The sequence below is a fragment of the Podarcis raffonei genome, chromosome 10, assembly GCF_027172205.1.
Source record: "Podarcis raffonei isolate rPodRaf1 chromosome 10, rPodRaf1.pri, whole genome shotgun sequence".
NCBI lineage: Eukaryota > Metazoa > Chordata > Lepidosauria > Squamata > Lacertidae > Podarcis > Podarcis raffonei.
The window spans coordinates 46,364,418-46,388,444 of record NC_070611.1 but is presented as its reverse complement, the minus strand read 5'-3'; the positions used below and the strand labels follow the sequence as shown (position 1 = coordinate 46,388,444).

The window sequence follows — 24,027 nt, the reverse complement described above, 5'->3', positions numbered from 1 at the left end:
TGGGGTCAAGACTTTGGGGGGGGGAGGACTTTTGTTGGGGTGGCAGAACTGACATGATTGGTTAGTTAAGTATTTCTATTGTTTTACGTGATCGGGGGGTGCAGCTGCCCCCCCCCGGCTACGCCCATGCTTGGAGCCCAAATCTGCCACCAGCTTGGTAGCCCCCCACATGCCACCCCTACAGTGGCCTTTTGGTGAATAGGAGGTGCTGCTGGTCTTCTACCCCAGAGAGGAAATGGTGAGGGCCGCCCTCTGGGATCTCCTGGGCTCTGCATCCACCTAGCAAGAATCAGATTAGGTGCCTCCCCCCCTGCCCCACACACACCAGCCTTTGATTCCCACTTCAACCATTGGGTAAGGTTGATTTGATTCCCCCCCCTTTGTTCTCAATGTAGATCTTCTCTCACTCCTCCTTCGCTGGTGGGAGTGGGTGAAGACACCATTTTGTGGTTTGTCTCAGGTGCCAGAATGTATTGGGCCAGCCCTGGAAAGAAGTCTACAATGGTTTAAGAATTTTTGTGACTAGAATTGAGACTATTTTAAAAATAACACATTGTAAACTGGTCACATCTCTTTCTTTAGAAGAAGCAACTGCAGGGCCCCCCAATCTGGATTGGAGGGTTTTGGTTTTTTTAATCCCTTTCCATTTCTACACCATCTTCCTGATGAAAGCTGCCTTTCCTCCCAGTTGCTACTTCCTTCTGAAGGTGCAATTGAATGCAAATTCTGCCTTTGCTTTTAATGTACCTGCCTACCACTTATTGTTTTCTACTTACTTGCATTCCAGGAGTTCCCAGCCGTTATCTTTGTATCTGTTGCCAATTCCTCTACAGGGACCTTAGTGGGAAATGTTGGTTGCACATCAGTAGCTGAGGACTCGTCGTCACTAAAGATTATCAAGTCCTGACACACAAGAAAAACATGAAGCAATCAAGCAGAAACAGTTAATTATAAGCTACATTAAGGAAAATATGATGTGGCATTTAACATCGCAGGCAACCAATGACAGGCGATTGATCCCCAATCATTCCTCCACTGGCGTAGGAAGAGGAGTGGGGGGGAGCGCACCGCCCTGTTCCAGCAGCGCAATCCTGGTGGGGTGCCATTGTGGCTGCCCCACTGCCCGCGCTGGGCGCCATGCCGCTGCAGGCGGCATGCCACGCCCCCAGGACGCGCGCCAGCCCCGCCCCTGCCTGCTCTCTGCCCCCCAGTGCCAAAGCATGAAGCTCCACCACTGCGTCCCTCCCCCAGCTTCAAAGAGATTTTCTGATCATCCAGGCCTTTTACCTAACTCATGTGGTCTAGACTTTGCAGTTTTTAAACCAGTGGTTTAACTTGGGGGGTTCAGTGAGTTTTTGTATTTATATAGGATTTGATTTTTATGGTTTTATATATTATTGACATTTATGTTTTTGTTGTAATTTTCTCTCCTCTGAAATAAAAACATTTATAATTATATATCAGCTACTGAAAAACAGATTACATTTTTTTTTTAAAAAAAGAATTATTTTAAATAAAAATAACCATTATGGAATTAGGTTCACTTTAATTGAGACAATTATGCCAAACCATGATCATTTGAATAGTTTCCAATTATCTGTACCCTCCTTTATGTATTCTTTATAACCAGTTCATAATTATTCACAAACAATAACTTCAGGTCCTCTGATAAATATGAGACACTTAACTGCTTTTCAGAACATTTTAACCTATGTTTAGCTTTAAAAAAAAAAATCCAGCTTGGCTATTCCACTAAAGTGCAGACCAATTAATTCTAATTTGTTTCTATTAATTTTATATCCAGATACTGCACCAAATTGCTGAATAACCTCAGACAGTTCCCCCAACGATTTCACAGGGTTTTGACAGCTAATCATTATACCATCTGCATCTAGTTTGATCTTAATTTTGCTGCCTCCAATTCTCTCAGCAGTTTGGCTGCTGGAAGTAAATGTGAGGAGACTATACATCCCAAGGCTGTCAATAATTTAATTTATTTACATTACTTGAAGGTATCCGTGACCAATTATATTATGGCCATAGGCGCTAGTGGAGGAACGGGAGTGCGGAGGGAGCGGACTGCCCCTGGCACCACTATTCTGGAAGGGTGCCATCGCGGTGGCCCCCCTGGACACGTGCCACACACCCCCGCGCGCTGGGCACCATGCCCCCACAGGCGGTGCGTCACGCCCCCAGAACACGTGCCATGCCCCTGCGGGCGGTGTACCACACCATCGTGGGTGGCATACCACGCCCCCAGGCGGCGCGTCACACTCCTGGGGGGGTGCCATCCACACCCTCACCTGCTCTCCACCCCCGGTAGCGGAGCATGCAGCTTCACCACTGGCCATAGGCTCATCCATACCAGCTTTGGTTGGTAAGACAAATATGGCCATTCCTGGATCAGGATAGCTTGAATACAGCTTTCTATGCATTGGTAATCACATGGTTGAATTAAAATTCTGGCTTTTAAAAGTCCTCTCTCTTAGTCATAAACTGTACCGTATTACAATATTTGCTGTGTTTCTGATAAGGTCTCTCACACACAAGTGCTAAAATTTAGAGATGATTATCTTTTTATTTGGGGCTGGCCTTATCTGAAATACTTTCTAATACTGGTAGGAAAGCTTTAAAGCCATGGAAGGTTAATGAACATAGTGCTGGAAGCGAACTCAGCCTTTTCTACAATAGAAAAACAACTAAGCAGGTGTCAAGTGAAGTGCTAAAACTGGTACAGAAAACACTGTAACCACAGGTGTAGCTAACTGGATTCAGCACTGTTTAAACCACAGCTTTTGAAGCAATCCTAAGCATTGCCTGCTTTTGTTTTTGCTTGCAGTTAAATTAACCTGTTGCCAAAAGTGATTTTTTGGTGTGTTTTTTAAAGGTATTTAATTCAAGTATTGTCACTTAAATTGAAGCTTCCATTTTTAAAGTAGTCCTGCTACTTTTGTTGTGTAAAATAATGCACAGGAGATTGGCATCACTTTTGATGCAGGTATAATTTTGATTTGACATATTGATGTCGCTATTGAGTCAAAAGGAAATACAAGTATATTATCTTCCAGGGCGTGTTTGAAGATGATTAATTTGGACACAAGGAAGTAGGACAGCATTTCACAAGAGAAAGCGAATGGAAGTTAAGAGCTGAAAGCCACAGAACCCAAAAACATGTGTCTAACTAACTCCTCTTAGAGGAACATTTCAAAACTCTTCTTAGGATATGCTGACATATTTTATTATACCCATCATACAGCATTCACATATGTATTAAGTTCCAACCTTTACCAAAAGGTACACCCATTATTTTATATCAGACTGTGCAACTCTGCTATGATTGTGACAGAACGTGTTTTGTTATTTTTAAAATTATTTTTATTAATTTTCCAAATTATTACAAATTCAGCTAAATTAAATTAATTTAATACAATTTCTTAAAATCAAGTTTCCTGCTCCTGTTCTGAACATATGATCATCATCATTGCCTCACATTGCCGCAGTTGACAGCCTTCACTTGCCGTCAAACATTCTTCCAGCACCTCAGTTACATCTTTTATTTTTATTTTTTTAATAATATTTATTAAAGATTTTTTTAAAAAATTATAAAAAAGAGAAAAAACAAGAAAAAAGACAAAACAGAAAAATAGAAAGAAAAAATACATCCATCATTCTCAAATTTTTAACTTTCATTACCTTCTTTCTTTGACCTCCTCCTCCTCCCCTTCCTTGTATCCTGGTTAATAATTATCACAGCAAATCCTTTCCATAGTTCATAATATTTTGTCCTTACATTACCTTAATCTATTTTCATCTTGTCTTATAGCAAACCTTAAAACTTAAAACTTAAATCTTATTTTTACCAACTTCTCATAACCATATCATAACCTAATTCTTTAAACATTTTTACTAGAACCACGTAGTTCCATTTCAACATTCTTCTAATATTCATCAATTATTTTAAAACAGTCCTAATGATAAAAGAGAAAAAAGGTAAAACAATCCAATCTTCATCCAGCGTCCCTTCCTCCTGGTCCCGGATTTTGTCAGTCCTTTTTGTCCCATTGATCTAGCGCATTAACCTGGTATCCTTATATCCGAGGCCCTCAAGTCTCTTCCATGTCCCTTCCGCGACTCTTCTTCATGTTTTCCTTTCACTCATGGGAACTCCAGCTTAGTAATGTTTTTGACCCTTTTCAGCAGATCAGCCCCATTTCCATAGTCCAGACTAAACTCCATGTGGTATTTAAACACCTGTTTCAGATTCCCTCCAAAATTAAGAGCCCCCACAACTCCAAACATCTGACGGCCCATTACCAGACTCAGAAAGTCCAAACATCCCTGCATGGGAGGGTCAATCCAACCCCACATTTCCAAACCAAACCAAACTTTATCCTTCCAAATCTGGTTTCTTCCAAATTCATTTATCAGATCCAAAGGCTCATGTTCCTGCAGGGCCGCAACTTCCTCCGTTTCTGGCACCCAGGATTCAACAGCATCCTCTTCTCTTATCTGTGCTGTCATAGCACACTCCTGTTTTAATTCCTGGGTAGGCTCCATGTAGTTTCCTGCTGCCTGTTCAAAAATTCTGGCCGCATTAGTCATCAAATCCGTCTTCTGGCTTAACTGATCCAATAGGGCATTTATTTTACAGAAAGCACCCAACAGAGCTTCTGAAAACATTCTCCTAGAAGGTCACAAGTCCTTTCCCACAATTGTAATCTGTAGCAGCTGCAAGCTCCTGAAATTAGTTACAGTTTCACAGTCTCCCTCTAGGGGGAAAACTTCTGTTTATTCTTTCTTTTAAGAACAATAGCAACAAAGTTTCTTTTTTTAAGATATTCTGTCAATATTTGTTCCTTTGAAATGCGAAAGGAAACAATGGAATCACATTACTTTTCTTTTAGTTGTCTGTCAACAACATTTGTCTCTGGTCAATGAGCTTCAAACGTCAGTCCTGACAGTCCGCTCCAGGATCAGGACGGTGGAAAGTTACTTTACTTTAAACTCACTTCTGCAGGTTTAAACAGTCCAAAAAGAGATCCCCCTTCTTCTCCTGCTACCGAAGGGGGGTTCCACGATTTTAAATGATGAAAGCCAATCCTTTAAAAGTAATTTTCTAAGCTCTAGTTTACGTTGTCTTTGCTTTATTCTGACTACAAAGAAACGGAAGGCTGACTTCCTGTTTAGACCTTCCCGTTTCAGTACCAAATTGAAATAAATTTTGAGTCCAATTCCTCTCTACTAGCCAGTCCTTATTTAGAGTCCAGTTGTTCAAGATTTAAGTACTCACGGGTGATTCTTCAGATGCCAAATTGTCCCAGGAAAAAGGCAGCGCTCTCCAGCAACGGCTATGCGGCTTCGCTCCACGGAAAAAGCAGTAGACTCACAGCACCGCGCCACTTCCCCCTCTTCGCTTCGGAGCCTGTTTATGGGTTCCTTTGCGGGTTGGGGGGGCGCTAAAGGTGCCCGCCAAGTCCCATGGTCACAGGCTTCGTCCGCCTGTGATTTTTTTAAGGGTCCCCGCTTCGCCATAGCGGAAACGACCCGTTTCACGCAGAGCTGGTCCCTCCAGTTCAGAGGGAGTCCGCCATTGCCGATGGCGCCACCCTCAGTTACATCTTTTAAATGAGTAATCCATTTCACGTGTGTAGTCCTTCATATACATTGCTATTCCAGACCAGGTGTGCTGGGAGAGTTAATTATTATCTTCCATTGTTCAGTTCTTTGCAGTGTTTATCTGGATGGTAAAAGGTCACATTCCATTCCTTCCGCTGTTTACCGACTAGTGCACAAGCTGTGGCCATAAATAACTTGCTGAGCGCATACCTAGTCTCCCGTCACTAAAATTCCGCTCTGTAATCCTTCCTTGGCACACAGTTGAAAACTAGATATTTTCTCAATTTCAGCCTCTTTGCCAGATCTGTTCAGCAGCCTTTCATTCTTTTATCACTGCACCAACAGCACTCCTAGTCCAGTCCAGGAATAATTTTAAATAAAGTCCATTCAACCTCGGTTGAGGTGGGAGGGCATAGTAAAACCTTGATAAATTCCTTGTTGAGCATAAACCAAAAGCCTCCCCCCTCTTTTTCAAGGTAACAAACAGAATAACATAACAGTAGCTACACACATCTCTTTCATTTTGCAAGGGTGGACAAGAAGAAAGGAGACCATTTGAAAACTATATGAAAGCACAAAGCACCTTGTCCTCCCCCTTCCTTCCCCGGCTGTGTAAGGATTCTCAAGCTTCAAAAAAACCATTCAAGTACCTTCAAAGAGCCAAGCCCAGTCCTTTCGGCAGCTGGCTGATTGCAGCCCTTTAGCATATGTTGGTCCGGGGCGCCTCTTGATTAATACCAATTGTCCAAATTATGGAGGAACAAAGCGTAAATCATGCCAGAGACGGAGACTCATCCATGGCGGGGACACACTCCCAGGTCGCACCCGCTCTGCCTTTCAAGTTGGCAGACATGGGCTTGAGCGGCACAGCGGGATGCAGTGAGCTCCCCAGACCCCACTGGAGAACATTGCCAGGATTTTTGCCTCATGAATCCTGGCTTTCCCCTGCCTCAACCTCCTTGCTGCCCACAGAGGGCAGTGAGGAGTGACCACCATTGACTCATGACGAAGCCGGACACCAGAACCAAGTGTTTGTTAAAACTCTTCAGCAGAATCAGCTCAAACCAGCCTAAGAAAAATTAATTAGCCAATGTGATGATGACTAGCTTTAACAAACATGGACGGTAAATTATATTATGGTGTCATCAATAAGGAAACTAACCATTTCCAAATGAGCTGATAAATTAAGTTTCCTTTGAACAGCAATTGATTTGGGGCCTCACTTGCCAAGAAGTATTGCTTGCATAATTATATAGTTCTAAGTTACACTTGTACTGCCTGTTCTGGAATTCTATTCCATGGAGCCTTGCTTAGATTCATGCAGCATTAAATTTTAATGCAACCATAACTTCAATAGCTTCTTTTTATCAAATGTGAATACTGCTGCAGAGTAGGTATAATATTGACAGGAAATACAGTATAATGAGCAATAAAAAGGAGACTAAAGTTTATAAAATGTATCTTACAGTGATATCAGCTTTCTTTTAAACAGTCCTGTGGAAGCCTTGTGAAATGACTAGGGAACAGTAGTAAGTGTTCTAATAGAGAGTAGTGCTGAGTTGTTATTGTGCAAGATGTGTTCCTTTCTGTTTTATACCACTACATTAGTCTCCTGCTTTGACTTTCTTATCTTTTAGAATTTTTCTCCTCTTCTTCTAGCATGAAGAAAATATAGATAGATACAGAGATTTGGAACAATTATATATCTTCCTTGTTGTATGTTTGTGAACTCCAAGCTTATAAGTCACTCTTCACTTCTGTGAATCCAGTCTATCAGCCTCTACAACAAATTCTTCTGTCCCCATTCAAAATGATGGGAAACCAGGGTTTCCTGATACATAAATGAGCCCTGGTGAGCCTCAAACGAAAGGAAAGGAAAGGAAGCGAAAGGAAAGTCCAATGCTGTAAAGAAAAATATTGCATAGGAACCTGGAATGTAAGAACCATGAACCTGGGTAAGTTGGATGTGGTCAAAAATGAGATGGCAAGAATAAATATTGACATCCTGGGCATCAGTGAACTAAAATGGACGGGAATGGGCAAATTCAGTTCGGATGACTATCATATCTACTACTGTGGGCAAGAAACCCGTAAAAGAAATGGAGTGGCCCTCATAGTCAACAAAAGAGTGGCGAAAGCTGTACTGGGATGCAATCTCAAAAATGATAGAATGATCTTGATACGAATCCAAGGTAGACCTTTTAACATCACAGTAATCCAAGTTTATGCACCAACTACTGGTGCTGAAGAAAGTGAAATTGACCAATTCTATGAAGACTTACAAGACCTTATAGAAGTGACACCAAAGAAGGATGTTCTTCTCATTATAGGGGATTGGAATGCTAAAGTAGGGAATCAAGAGATAAAAGGAACAACTGGCAAGTTTGGCCTTGGAGATCAAAACGAAGCAGGGCAAAGGCTAATAGAGTTCTGTCAAGAGAACAAGCTGGTCATCACAAACACACTTTTCCAACAACACAAGAGACGACTCTACACATGGACATCACCAGATGGGCAACATCGAAATCAGATTGATTATATTCTCTGCAGCCAAAGATGGAGAAGCTCTATACAGTCAACTAAAACAAGGCCGGGAGCTGACTGTGGCTCAGATCATCAGCTTCTTATAGCAAAATTCAAGCTTAAACTGAAGAAAGTAAGGAAAAACCACTGGGCCGGTAAGATACAATCTAAACCAAATCCCTTATGAATACACAGTGGAAGTGAGGAACAGGTTTAAGGATTTAGATTTGCTGGACAGAGTGCCTGAAGAAGTATGGGTGGAGGCTTGCAACATTATACAGGAGGCAGCAACTAAAACCATCCCAATGAAAAAGAAATGCAAGAAAGCAAAGTGGCTGTCCAACGAGGCCTTACAAATAGCGGGGGAGAGAAGGCAAGCAAAATGTGAGGGAGATAGTGAAAGATACAGGAAATTGAATGCAGATTTCCAAAGAATAGCAAGGAGAGACAAGAAGGCCTTCTTAAATGAGCAATGCAAAAAATAGAGGAAAACAACAGAATGGGAAGCACCAGAGATCTGTTCAAGAAAACTGGAAATATGAAAGGAACATTTCGTACAAAGATTACCATAATAAAGGACTAAAGTGGTAAGGACCTAACAGAAGCAGAAGACATCAAGAAGAGGTGGCAAGAATACACAGAGGAATTATACCAGAAAGATATGGATGTCTCGTACACCCCCGGTAGTGTGGTTGCTGACCTTGAGCCAGACATCCTGGAGAATGAAGTCAAATGGGCCTTAGAAAGCACTGCAAATAACAAGGCCAGTGGAAGTGATGGTATTCCAGCTGAACTATTTAAAATTTTAAACGATGATGCTGTTAAGGTGCTACACTCAATATGCCAGCAAGTTTGGAAAACTCAGCAGTGGCCAGAGGATTGGAGAAGATCAGTCTACATCCCAATCCCAAAGAAAGGCAGTGCCAAAGAATGTTCCAACTACTGCACAATTGCACTCATTTCACACGCTAGCAAGGTTATGCTTAAAATTCTACAAGGAAGGCTCAAGCAGTATGTGGACCAAGAACTCCCAGAAGTGCAAGCTGGATTTAGAAGAGGCAGAGGAACCAGAGACCAAATTGCAAACATGCGCTGGATTATGGAGAAAGCTAGAGAGTTCCAGAAAGACATCTACTTCTGCTTCATTGACTATGCAAAAGCCTTTGACTGTGTCGACCACAGCAAACTATGGCAAGTTCTTAAAGAAATGGGAGTGACTGATCACCTCATCTGTCTCCTGAGAAATCTCTATGTGGGACAAGAAGCTACAGTTAGAACTGGATATGGAACAACTGATTGGTTCAAAATTGGGAAAGGAGTACGACAAGGCTGTATATTGTCTCCCTGCTTATTTAACTTATATGCAGAATTCATCATGCGAAAGGCTGGGCTGGATGAATCCAAAGCCAGAATTAAGATTGCCGGAAGAAATATCAACCACCTCAGATATGCAGATGACACAACCTTGATGGCAGAAAGTGAGGAGGAATTAAAGAACCTTTTATTGAGGGTGAAAGAGGAGCGCGCAAAATATGGTCTGAAGCTCAACATCAAAAAAACGAAGATCATGGCCACTGGTCCTATCACCTCCTGGCAAACAGAAGGGGAAGAAATGGAGGCAGTAAGAGATTTTACTTTCTTGGGCTCCATGATCACTGCAGATGGTGACAGCAGTCACAAAATTAAAAGACACCTGCTTCTTGGGGGAAAAGCAATGACAAATCTAGAAAGCATCTTAAAAAGTAGAGACATCACCTTGCCAACAAAGGTCAGTATAGTTAAAGCTATGGTTTTCCCAGTTGTGATGTATGGAAGTGAAAGCTGGACCATAAAGAAGGCAGATCGCCGAAGAATTGATGCTTTTGAATTATGGTGCTGGAGGAGACTCTTGAGAGTCCCATGGACTGCAAGAAGATCAAACCTATCCATTCTTAAGGAAATCAGCCCTGAGTGCTCACTGGAAGGACAGATCGTGAAGCTGAGGCTCCAATACTTTGGCCACCTCATGAGAAGAGAAGACTCCCTGGAAAAGACCCTGATGCTGGGAAAGATGGAGGGCACAAGGAGAAGGGGATGACAGAGGACGAGATGGTTAGATAGTGTTCTCGAAGCTACCAGCATGAGTCTGACCAAACAGCGGGAGGCAGTGGAAGACAGGAGTGCCTGGCGTGCTCTGGTCCATGGGGTCACGAAGAGTCGGACACGACTAAACGACTAAACAACAACAAGGTTGTCAAAGGTATCCATTGAAAATGAACCACCAAGCAGATTTCCTTCCATCTAACTGTTCAGCCCCCATCACAGCACAGATTCTTGCTACGAATGCTTTTTGCCTTAGTTTGTGCCAATTATTTTTAATGTGCAAATTATGTCTAAATAGATTCATAAATTGTTTTGTTAGATAGTGTTCTTGAAGCTACCAGCATGAGTTTGATCAAACTGCGGGAGGCAGTGGAGGGCAAAAGTGCCTGGCATGCTCTGGTCCATGGGGTCACGAAGAGTCGGACACGACTAAACGACTAAACAACAACAAGAGCCTCAAACTCTTACGCTTCCCCCTCTCCACTCTGCTTCTCTTTTCAGTTACCAGAGGGGAGAGGATTGGAAACATCTTCTTCCACTTTTGAACTAACAGTTTTCCACACTGCCTGAACTTGGAGAAGCATGGTTTGCTTAGGTCACAGAGCCTTTTGGGCCTGTGAGTGCATTTGAAAAGCAGAAAAACTGTTTGGGGCAGCATATGCACAATGCAACCATGCACACATATGGGTATGATCTCAGAAACATCGCAACCACATGGACACACACCCAAACCTAATTATTTTGGGATGGGAGGGAATCTTCCTGAAGACTGAGTGCAGCTGGGGAGGCAACAGTTAACCTTCCTTTCCCATCTGCAGTCTCCAGGAAGCCGCCTCCCTCCCCTGCTTAAAAAAAAAGGCTTGAAATAAGACATCTAAGGAAGCCCAACTGCAGCATATTTGGGAGGGAGGCCACAGCTGGGGAAGAAAGGGGTAATCCTCCCTCAAAATCACTCCCTCCTCCCTCACAAAAAAATGGGCTGGAAAGAAACCTATTATAGCCAATGGGGGGATTCTTGGAAGCCTAATTGTGTCACAGGAGGGAATCACAGTGGAGTAAAGGGAGGTTGATTCTTTCCTCCCAGTTTGTAAACCCACTCCATAATCCTATACCCCAGTTAAGCTTGAAAACAGCTTTCTACTGGCTACAATAGAAGGCTCATTTCAAGCTTAATTTGAAGGGAGGAGGAATATGAGGAGACTGGACCCTGTGCAGAGCCGACCCACCAATAAGGTGGGGTGAAGCACCCACCTCAGGTGGTGGAAGCCCCACCACTTTTGCTGCCTTGTGGAACACTCCTCCTCTCGCCAAGTTTGGAGAAAGGGGGGCAGGGGACACGTTCCCCTTTTGCCTTAGGTGGCAACACGGGATGAGCCACCCCTGGCCTTGTAAGTGCTCATGAAGCCTTCTGAAAGTGCATGTATGTCCACGGGTGCCACGCTGCCAATCCATGGTTTAAACTATGGTTAGTGAGAGCAAGTCAGGATCAAACGATGGTAACAAAGCTGCCTTGTGAAACCACGTTTTGAACAAACCAACCAGAGTTCCCCCAAGTTCAGAAATCACAGGGAACTATGGTTTGTTTAAATTTGGAAAGGAAAGCCTTGGTTTGCCTCCATGCAAGCACAAAAGAGAAGGAGAGAGAAGGGAGCACATATGAGCCCAAGGCTTGCTAGGGCTCAGTCACAGGGTGTAAAACTAAGATTTCCCATTACATTTGAACTGTGCCTTTAAAATGCAAGTAGTCCTAGATTAGTAGTGATTGGAAAGAAAGGTTAAGAAACAAATCAGAGTTAACTCTAGCAATAACACATTTTCCACTTGAACAAAATACAATAAAAGTTGAGAATAATAAGTATAGTTACTTTCTCGTTAGGTTAGAAGTAGTAGGAATATATTTACAAGGAGAAATTCATTTTTTGACAGAATATTAAAGTTTCCAGGTATTAGTATGGAGATTGGAAGATCAACACTGTGAAATTTGACTAGAGGGCTAGAGTTTTTGGAGGACCAACTTATTAGATTTAAGGGAAAACAAGGATTAACAGTGATAGATTCACTAGACTGAGAGAAGTATGTTTGGTATTTCACAGCAGATGGAATAAGAAAAGCAATTTTCTTCCCACCAGCATGACTTTGTTATTTATGCATCATGATGCCAGAAATTATTCCTAAAACCTATTACTGAATAATTCCTCAATAAAATATACTTCTGCATATAGGTAAGAAATGAAGGCTGCAATGCTACATCCACTTACCTGAGAGCAGGCCCAACTGAGCTCAATGGGACTTAGTTTTGAGTAGACATGTGCAGGATTGCACTGCCAATGACCTTTAATGGAAGGATAAACTCCTTCACAATATATGATTTCCTAATTTTCTCACTATTGGGGTTTGAACTGTTCCCACAAAACAAAGAGAATCAATTACAGCCATGTGGAGAGGAATCAAAGACAGAAAAGGTAGCTAGCTACCCAACTGGATTTGGTTATCAACATGTTTTGAGGAGGCTCTTTATCAAGGGGAAATTATTTTACACTCAATGAAAACTGTTCGTGACCATTTTTACGCTGCAACACACCAAGGCAGACATCTATGAAGCAAGTGCGTGCAGTTAGGCAGTTCTCCTTTTTTAAAGCCAAATTAGGTCTTTGTTTGTTCTCTCTGCTGCCAGGGATGATGACTGAAGCTGGATAAGACTGATGTAAGAATGTTCAGTACATTTTCCAGTGCTTGTTTCTACTAATGTAGTTAAGATTAACCAAAATTTTGGATGCAACATTAGATTGTGGTTAATTGAAATTGGAAACCACACAAGAGGAGGAGGACACCTAAAGCAGTACAGTAGTCCAAGGCTTGTGCATGTAGCAGTAACCCATTTTTTCATAACGTCCAGACCAAACCACTGTGTTAATTCCTTATTTTTAAAACAGGAAATAAATGCATTTTCTCAAGCATCATGACACAGTACAATATCTGGGTCAATATTGACATAAATGGTGATTGAAGTGATCCTTAATTAGTCAGCAGCAGTGACTTGAAACTGTGAGGCACTTCATACAAGTAAGAAGTATGATTAATTATGAACATTGAAAAGGGAGGAAAGGGCATACTGCTAGGAAATGAAATCTCTATTATGTGCATGGAAAACAAAACGAATTCAATTTGTTTATCTCTAGTTTTTCAAATTATAATATTGGCAGGCTTTGCCTATGCCAATTTTTGCAACATAGAGATGATATCTTTTCAACTCCCCAATGGGGCGCTATTATTTTCTTTGCTGAAGATCTCGCACCAGACCAAGGCAGCATGCATGGTAGCATTAAGTCGTATCTTATGGAGCTCCTTCTGAACAGACTGTGGCAAGTACTACTGATATTAATAAAAAGGAAAAGCTGCACAGCGGAAAGAGGGAAAGCTAGTATAATAGGATGCCTTTCAAAGGAACCCATTGTCACATATCCAAGTCTCTTTCCAAAGCAGTCGCCATTTACAATAAAAAGTGTAAGATGAGAAAGTATTATACAGCAGCCATGTGTACTACAGTAATGCTTTAATGTGATTGTTTTATTATGGACGTTTTATATTTTTATATTTGTGTAACCTTTTTATACTTTGTAAACCACTTAAAAGCCTATTTTGACATGGGGTGCTGGCATCTGTCTGTCTCAAGGGACAATGGAGTGCACCTCCAGGGGTGAAATCAAACCGCTGTGTTAGCAGCACAGAACTAACCTCCCTGGAGCGAAATGTACCAGGTGCCATCCAAGCGGCGTAGGGGCTCCACTCCAAATTTGTGTAGGGTTTGTTCCTTGGCTTTTTATTCTCCTGAAGATGTCCCACAAGGCAGCAGAGGATTAGGATTAGAGTTTTCCTGATCTTAGATGGGCTACCTTCACAGGTTGAGGAGCTCCATCTGCCCCTCGCTTCCCTCTAAAGCACATGCAGGACCTGCCTTATTATCCGTTTCGTCTGCTCAATCCACCAGAGCCTGCCTTTGCATGCAGGGCAAGTACCTAACCCACCATGGGCCTGAGACCCATTGGCTACCTTCACTTGGTTTAGATAGCCAGCTGAAGCCATTTTCTGGGGTTTGGCTGCTGTCATATAGTGACAGCTTCTAGGAGCCACAGGGAAGAGCTGAATGCAGGATGGAGACCAAAGGTGGACAAATTACCCCTGAAGGAGCATGGCATGGCATGTCCACCACCAGAGGTACTACCCCTTCTCTAACACCTCATACACTTCAACTTTCAGTAGTATATTAATTATTAATTCAAATAAATCATTTGGTGGTTGGAAGACAGAGCTGCATGCAACACAACACATGCACCATTCCTTTCCCTGTGTGCTCCCAAAATCTTCTCTGCTCTAGAAAGTTCCCCAACTCTCAGGAGCAGATTTTGAGGGTGCATAGGCAGTTGCAGAAGAGAGATGGGGAAGTTGCATTGTTCAGGTTGGTTCATATAGGTAGAGGCGGTCCTTGAGGTATTGCAGCCCTGAGCTGTTTAAGGCTGTATAGGTCAAAGCCAGCACTTTGAATTGGGCCTGGAAACTAACGGGCAACCAGTACAGTTGGACCAGGATCGGTGTAATGTGCTCAGACAGTCTTGCCCTGATGAGCAGCCTTGCCACCGAATTCTGCACCAACTGAAGTTAGCTACCATGGCTAACTGCCACTAACAAACCTATCCCTCCACAGCATTTCCTAACCCCTCATTTAAAGCCATCTGTGCTGCTGGCCTTCCAAACATCCCATGGCAGCATATTTCATGATAATTTTTCTCTGTGTATACAAGTACTACCTTTGGACTGTTCTGAATGATTTCCAATTTTATTGGCTGATCCTGAGTTGTTTCATTATGACATGGGGGGGGGGGGGGACGGACGGGACGGACTTCTCACTCTCTTCATAGCAATCACAATGTTTTAAACCATAAGAAAAACTTGCTGTGGGTCTATGTTAAGAAAAGAGCCACAGGTTGCTTCATAGAATCCAGTAAATCAACCCATTGACCTGTGGTCCTCCAGATGCTGCTTGAATATCACCTCTGACCATTAGCCACTCTGACTGAGGCTGATGGGGGTTGGAGTCCAACAAAATATGGAGGACCACAGGTCCCCCACCCCTGCATTAAGTAATCATACACAGACTGTAAGGCTGCATGCAGGGATTTGTTGCCCTTTAATTACTTTTATATGGTACAGAGCTTTGCAGGTGTTTTTAAGCACTGAAGAAATAATAAATACTATTATGATAGTAACTTCAAGAGCTTCAGTTATGAGGCAGTCTATAATTTCAATCAATCAGCCAACCAACTAACTAAATATTAGCCATTCAAGAGACTGAGCTGTAGATATTAATAATTTAAACAAGAAGCAGGCAAAGGTAATTAGATTCTGGAATAATTACTAAGGAGCTTGGCAATTACCAACTACAATCAGGATCCCAAAATGCTGGAACTTGTGATATTGTAATTTGCATTCTTTAAACTTATTTTGTAATAAAATTAATGAAGGAATAATATTATTAAACAAAACTCTTGCTGTTTCAGATAGGCTACAACTACCTATGCTTAGGAAAACACCACACTTTTTCACACAGATGCAAATCCACAGATTACCTATGTACTATACACAGAAGTTAGGAATTAAATGATATTTATTGGACTTTCTTATTAGGATTTTGAGCCATAGTAAACTAAAGAACATTTCGGCACTGAGCTGAAATAGTTTTGCATATGAGAGAAAGTCTATAGCCACTTCATCATCCATCTGTAATTAAGGACTTCACATTTTCCTGTCCTGTCCTGTTTCTGAATCGAAAATGAATGGCTTGGCTGCCCATTCTAGTTTGTTCATATATGACTGAACTATTAACTTCACGCTACCCAAAGCTTTAATACACATTTCCTACACTGGTTTGATTGACTCCCAATTCAGTAGTCGAAGGCCACATGTTGATCTAGATTGTGCTATGATTTCTAAATTATATCTGTAAATTTAGAACTGCTCAGGGCCAGTGCACTTTATCTAAATTTAGGTAATGAAATTCACAAGTAATAACCTGTGTCTAGGAAAATCTACCATGGAAAGATGCCCCAGCACTCCCCAATCCCCATTTTTTCTTTATGCAGGCCTGGCACAAATTCCTGAGCAATATACTATACGTCTCACAATTGTGGCCACAGTCAACATTACCACCAGCAGCAGGTAATGCAGTTCCAGTTAAATGACTGCTTTTGACTACAATCTGAACCCCATTTACCTGGCAGTAAGCCCTATTGGCTTCAGGCCAATTGGCAGATCAACTCTGCATTACAAAGATGTCTGCAAACATGACATGAAGGCTGCCAACATCAACTCCGCCATGTGGGAACCCTTTGCAGATGACCACAGTGCCTGGAGACAGACAGTCAGGTCATGTATCCATAGCAGTGATCAGAGGACTACTGGGAGGAACGCAGAGAGAAAAAACTTCATGGCACATCTGCAGCAGCACAACCGGACATCTTCACCTGCCCCAGCTGCAACAAAACATGTCTCTCCCATGTCAGTCTCTACAACCACAGCATGCGCTGAAACCTTCCAACAGTTTGACTTTATCCCCAAAGGCGCACTCCTCCATTGTCTCCCGAGACAGATGGATGCCAACAACAACAAACTGTTGTTTTAGATTATATGTCTGTAATGTTCATATGTCACTACAATATGTTCGTTTTTAACAGGGCCACAACTCATAAATCTTATATTTAAACAGTAATGTTCATTAGAAGTACACGAGTGGCTTGTTGCAAGTGTTAATTGACCTCGGATTGCACAGAACAGTGGGGGGGGGGGGTTGATATAGGAACTTAGTCTATACGGATAGACTAATGGACCCTGGGGTTGCTGACTTCCCTCCCAAGTTACTTTATATAGAATTACCACCTAACGTTGCAATTCTGTACACACAGGAGTAAGCCCAACTGAATGTTGCAATTGCACTTGGCTCTTAGTTAACATGCATGGGATCGCTCTGTGAATTGCAACAGGAGTGAAATACATCATAGGCACATTTGATTAAATGCCATACTCAACTATGCCTTCCCTTCAAATGCAGTGCATGATTTACCTCTGACGATACCTTGGCAACAGCATTAAGTGCTGTTGTATCTTGGACTATCTCTGCTTTGCCTGATGCCTGAACTGCCTGGCATAGTGCTCCTGCAGATGCCTTAGGGGGAACATCTGTCAAAGAAAAGTACTGTTTTAAAACATATTTTGGTAAAAAGAAAAAAATAGGCAGATGTTAAATTTCCCAGAGTTAATTGGGCAAAAAAAAAAAAGCCTCTCAAGTCTTGTTCAGTCCATTAGCTACAACGCCGCCTGCCAGTGGTTGGATCGGAATGCTAAAAGCTTTTATAATTTTCTGTGATAAGCAACAAAGCCAGACAGAATCCTGTTTACCTGCTAACTCTGCTTATATCCTCAGTGCGTGAAACAAGTCTCATTTTTTTTTTCAAGAGGGACAAATTAACATAAAGAACAAACTGTTCTGGTTGTTTATGTGAAAATTATATGGAAGAAACTAGAAAATTATGGCCAGTATCATTCCTCTCTCCCACCAAATATTCCAATTAGTATTTAAAAGGAGCATTATTACTGCAGCATGGCAAGCATGTGTTTCACATTATGAGCAGCTAGAAAGGGATTTAGAGACGATTTGAAAGATAATGGGAAAGTTTAAAGGCTGCAGACCTACAGCAGGGATATTTTATGTGGAAACAAATGAAAATGGATAGCAATAAATGAATTGATGCTGCAGTTTCTGCATTAACTGCTGTTTCATGTTTGAGAGTTCTCTTGTACTCTATATCTTTTAATGGTTAACAAAGAATTGTTTAATATGATACATTTATCTGCTTGCCTAATGCTGCAGGTCCTTAGAAATTACTGTACTACAGAAGGCCATTTACATGTTACAGCTCAGCTCACATCTACCTCAGAGACAGACATAGCTACTGTTATTCTTGCATTGCTCTGTTTTGCTTCCATCTTTGTACAAAGATGTGACTCATACGTATGTGCACATTCTTAGAAAGTGACATGAAGCAGCAGTAAGTAAAAAGATGTCTTCAAACCTGGCTCAGCAACATAGAGAAGCTCACTTCTCAGGATCAGCTATGGTGTTTGGCTGACTGGCTTCATCTGTACATTCATTAATGACAATATGCAAACAGCATTGACTCTCACAGTAAAGAATCAGCTCCTTCCATGCCGTGTGTTTTAGGCAGAGTTGCAATTTTTTGTTCACTCCATTTTTACACAGAATCCTGATGCTGTTGCCAGATTGCTGCATTTCAGTATTTTCTGGGTCGTATTCCCTTCTTTTTTCAGACCTGGTTCGTGGTGATTTTTAATTCTTGGCCATAGTGTAATTACATTTCCTATCCAGTGTGAACTAGCAAAACACCACTAAAGCTTTTTAAGAGATGTTGCCCCTTTAATTAAAACTGTCTGGTGGTTTTTCTTTAATTAATTGCTTCCTGTTTCCTCATGGGTCAAGACATACCTGAACTCATCCATCATTAGACAGCTCCTGGTCCTTTGCTAGGGAGTTTAATTCCCACTTTCCACTTTGAACAAGAAACTGTTCATTATTTTTATTTTATTTTTATTTTTTATTAGCACAATTTTAGTTCTGCAGTTGTGGTTGTGGTAGGGGGAAACCCTACGAATTATAAATAATGTGCAACTGCTCTGGCTGCAAAGAGGGCAGAAAGAGACTCTGGCAGGTCAGAGAGGTCAGGTTTGATGGGCTGAGTTGCAAGGGGAGACGTAATGTCAACTTGGATGGTGAAGGAGTTTATAGGAATCAGGGGGCTCACAGTGAAGGTGGGGAGCTATGTGCTGGGTGGCTTAGCAATCGCTTAGCAGGTTCCCTCTGCAGTGCCCTCAGCTTCCAAACCAGCTACACGTCTGCTCTAAGGCTCCTCTGGACTGTGCCTGCCTGTGCTTGATAAGCCACAAAAGTGACTGGAATTGGATGGAAGCAGCAAGAAGCCTCCCATCATTTGGGCACCACAGGAACTCCCCTTGCTCTAGATCTGTGGCAATCGTCACCTCATCCAGCAAGTACTTCTGCGCAGAATAATTGAGGCATCTCTGGTCACAGCATCTCTGCAGTGAGACTACAATCCTAGGTTACCATTACCATGGTATAGGGACAGGTACTGTGGGAGGTTAATGAGCATATAGGGGAATATTAAGTGCCATGTAGAACCATAATTATAATTGCATTTCCAGCTGATTGTAGAAGAGCAATGTTTCTGCAGTGCTAAAGGGTTCTAGCATGGAAAGGGCTTTTATGCAGCATTGTGCAGCATTTTACTGAATGTGGTGGTAATAATAATAATAATCCTTATCAGGAGACACAATAAATTAAGAATATAAAAGAGCCCCGTGGGATCAAACCAAAGACCCAGCTACCTCAGCATTCTGTTTCCCATGCCAAGCAGATGCCTCCTTGCTAAATCACCCAGTTGTTGGTTGGTTTGTGAAAGATGCTGAGGCTAGGAGACAGGGATTTAACCAAGAATACCAAGTGGCTCTGAGGTCATGCTGGAATTTCAGTCACTAAAGCTCTGAAATGCAAATACTTGCTTTGCAATTTAAAGTAGTGCTGCTTACGTTGGATGTTCTCTGAAGGAGGGAATTCTGACACAGGATCCGAGATAGGCATTGATGGAAAGTAAGCTTTTTCAGTAACCGTTGTGGGGGAAAGCATTGCATAGGAAGTGCGCCGCCTAGTCCGACGTGCAATTTCACGTTCATTGTACAACAGTTGATCATCTTTTAATAAAACAAGGACTTGCTTAGCCTTCTCCCTCACATGATAACCTGTTGAAAAAGATTAAAGAAATGATTTTTTTTAATGTACAGTTTAGTGTAATGCTGACTAGCTCTGTTGTAGAACTCTATAGATACAGAAGATGCTGAAATTTGTAATGATGGCATGAAGCTCTTGATACATAGGATAATGAGCTGGACAAATATTCAACAGTTGGTATACATTGGTACATACGGTATGTCTATATATTATAAGTATTGTTTAAACTAAGACATTATTCATAATCATATCAGAGCCCTTGTCTTCATTCAGAAAAAATATAAATATATTTTCAATGAAACAAATGTTTTAATATCTGTTTATTTATTTTTAACCATCTATCATTTTAAATTGGCCATGCATGCAACTAAGTTTTCCTCAGAGTGGGTCCATTGAAATGAATGAGCATGACTGTCTATTCTGAGTAAAACGTAGTTGAATACTACCCTATGTTTGCATCTTCAGTTCCCCATGTGGGATAAAAAGTTTGATGCTATCCTGGCTCCCATCCGAAAACACGCAAGCGGAGGACATTACTTGTAAGAAAGAGTTATTTATTCAGGCAAATAATGGTACAGGCTCATCAGCAAAGGTAAGACCCAGAAGTCATTGTTCAGGAGTTCAAGAACAGGGCAAGAAGTTCAGAATTAGATGGAAGCAACAAATATGTCCCAACAAGTTTTCACACCCTGCCCAAGCTTTTAAAGATGAGGTGTAACATGCTTGTTCATAAGACTTGCTCTTCTTGCAGTAATGTCTGGATTGTAAATACATGCTCCTTCAGGTTGGGTGTGCTCCTGTTTGCAAAGGTAGTGCCTGGTTCTAGACAACAAGACTGCACCTTCCTGTTCAGTTGGCGCTGCCTCTAATTCCACCTCCAAGCCCTCCGCATCCCAGCTCCACCACCCAGTGCAGCAGAAGTCAGAGTGGAGAGGGGAAATTCTCCTTCCTCGAACCCAGCTTCCCAATATTCAGCCCCCCACCCACCCTTTATTCCTCTTCCTGAGTCTGTGTCTGGCAATCCAAGCCCAATCTTGATCGCTGCAGGGCTCGCGACAGATGCCATTACAGCTCAAGCAGACCTGCTTCTGCTGACTTGGCATGGCGCTTGCAGTTCAGAGGGGATGCAAACTTGACACATGATAGCCTATATATTGCATCCATTGTATACGGCTGTCCAAATATTGCAAATTATATTTTAGCCAATTTGTGGATACACTTTACCACAGTTTGTGACTTCACCTACTGCATAGATTTATATAATTTAAACTCTGCTGCAAAGAAAGATTGTTTTTCAGTTGAAATAGCTATACACTAGGTATCACTGACATCATGATTTATGTATCAGTTCCAAGTGTTATCAATCTGAAGCTAAACAGCCATTGTGTCTTGCAAAATAATGAAATTATTTATTATCAAGTCGCTCTGTCACTCATGTAAATAGGTGATGAAACAATACAATAACTTTGCTTCAGTATTTCAAAAGCCATGCCGCAATTCTCCTTCAATATACGATTTTCTCATCCTGGAGAACACATAAATAAAAATACTTGGCACATCTAAATCATTAAAGCACAAATTAGGTTTGTCACAGTTGGAATTTGTTTACATGCATCATATAGGGTTGTAATTCATCTGACAGCAGATATTCATAGAAAGACTCAGAGTTGATGGATTGTTTGCTTCATCTACCAGCTGCTGATATTCTCAGCAAGTGCTGTTAATAATTTAATACATTTACTAGTGCAATACGTTAATTATTCATGGCACTAACAATTTTTCTAGCATTACTGGATTCATATATGAATTTACATAATTTTCTTTTAATCCAACATGTCACCTATTTAATCCATCCTGCTTGATGCCTGGCAAAAAAAAATGTTAGCATCTATATTCTTTTTCAAGCAATGGATGCTTTAATAATATTTATCCTTATATCACATTTTGTACAAAGGGCCTCATAATCCTAATTTGACTCATATCATCTAGGATCTCAGCTCTTTGCAGGGTATGAGATATTCAGCCACTTGCTCCTCCGTGAGTCTGTTTTGATCTCCTATTGCAACTTTTGGTAATGTTCAAGCAGATTTTACTGCGCAATATGCAATGTCATTTCCGATCTCTTATTACCCTGTGCTTCAAATGGAGATGAGTGAATGTGAATCAGCAGTGTGTGCTGGTACTGAGCTATGGCCTCTGCCCATGTCTAAAGCGTCATAGCTTTTTAATCCCTCAGCAATTTGATAAATATGTAAATCACTTGGAGACCTTCAAATACAAGACGACACATATGGTCATAATAAAACATAATAGTACCTTCTATGTTCCTAACCGCCAACACACACACACACACATTCACACAGACCACAACTTTATTTTAAGGGAATTCTGAAAGTACTTGGGTAGTTTTACCTTGATCCTTTCCTGCTTCATCTAAATGATGGAAGTCCTTCAACACCTGGATATTAAAGAAGGCCTCTTGACAATTCTGAATGACTTTCTTTGATCCATTCTTGAGGAGATAATCCAAAAGTGTGAGAGACTTGTACACATGCCTCCAGTTCTTTCCATGGTCGTTCAACCTATGCCATATCATGCTCATTATCTCAGAAAGAGAGACGGCATTAAAAGTCAAGTCACTTATCTCTAACATCAGAGAACTGGAGGGGCCCCAGGGGTCATTAGATGTTGCTTCTCTGACTTTTACCTCGGCTTCAGAATAATTCTTCACAAAGTTCTTTACATGCCTCCTGAGTGCCATGAATGCGGCGAATGGTTCCTTGGTTTAAAAAAAGGATGAGAAATGCTGGGAGTTTTTTCCTGTGATGTCACTCTCTTTCTCCATTCTCCTATGGAGTAAACTACTAAGATTCTGAAAAAACAGAAGAGCAGGAAGGAGATTGTATGAGAACATGCAAGTGTTTTGAGAGAAAAGGAGTAGGTACAAAGAACTCAGAGCTGCCACTTCCTTAAAGAGATGCTCTGCCAGAGCTGACCCAGAATATTTTGCTGCTTGATTATTATTATTATTTGAATTTATATACCACACTATACCCAGAGGTCTCAGGGTGGTTCACAGAATAAAATCAAAATATAAAACCACAAAATACATAATCAAAATAAAAACAAAAACCCAATAGCTCCCCCAAACAAACAAACAAAAACATTTTAAAAGGGCATAGGATATCAATCAAATCAACCAAAGGCCTGGTTAAAAAGGAACATTTTTGCCTAGTGCCTATAATGAAGGTGCCAGGCAAACTTCCCTGGGGAGACCATTTCACAGACAGGGAGCCACTGCAGAGAAGGCCCATTCTCATGTTGCCACCCTCCGAACCTCTCCAGGAGGAGGCACATGAAAAAGGGCCCCAGAAGCAGGGGTGTAGGAAGGGGGACACTTCGCCCCAGGTGTCATCCAAGAGGCGGATGACAAAATCTCCCCGGGCTGATTGCCACCACGCTGATCACCCCCCTGGGTGGATCGCCATACCCCAGGGTGCACAGCATGTGTGCCACTCCAGGTGCCCGAGCGACTAGCTCCGCCGCTGCCCAGAAGATGATCTCAGGGTCCAGGTAGGTTCATATGGAAAGAGGCGGTCCTTGAGGTATTGCAGTCCTGAGCCATTTAAGGCTTTATAGGCCAAAACCAGCACTTTGAATAGGGCCCAGAAACTAATTGGTAACCAGTGCAGTCGGACCAGGATCAGTGCAATACGCTCAAACCGTCTTGCTCCGGTGAACAGCCTTGCCACTGAATTCTGCACTAGTTGAAGTTTCTGAACTGTATTCAGAGGCAGCCCTATGTATAACGCATTGCAGTAATCTTACCTTGAGCATTACCAGAGCATAGAGAACAGTAGTTAGGCTATCCCCATCCAGATAGGGACGTAGTTGGACCACCAGCCGAAGCTGATGGAAGGCACTCAGGGGCACTG

At 41.8% G+C, this 24,027-nt stretch overlaps 1 protein-coding gene across 3 annotated transcripts in view; it reads right to left on the bottom strand.

Moving 5' to 3' along the window:
- ENTHD1 (ENTH domain containing 1) overlaps positions 1-24,027 on the bottom strand; it is a 36,107-nt gene that overhangs the window by 8,337 nt on the left and 3,743 nt on the right. For 2 of the 3 annotated variants that reach the window (XM_053406050.1, XM_053406052.1), the window contains exons 3-6: positions 22,505-22,964; positions 19,894-20,103; positions 17,336-17,451; positions 777-903 (exon numbers count right to left, since the gene is read on the bottom strand). In XM_053406050.1, coding sequence (XP_053262025.1) covers positions 777-903; positions 17,336-17,451; positions 19,894-20,103; positions 22,505-22,853 — 802 coding nt within the window. In that variant the 5' untranslated portion in view covers positions 22,854-22,964. The remainder of the gene's footprint in view (positions 1-776; positions 904-17,335; positions 17,452-19,893; positions 20,104-22,504; positions 22,965-24,027) is intronic. The other variant, XM_053406053.1, reaches the window with a different exon arrangement.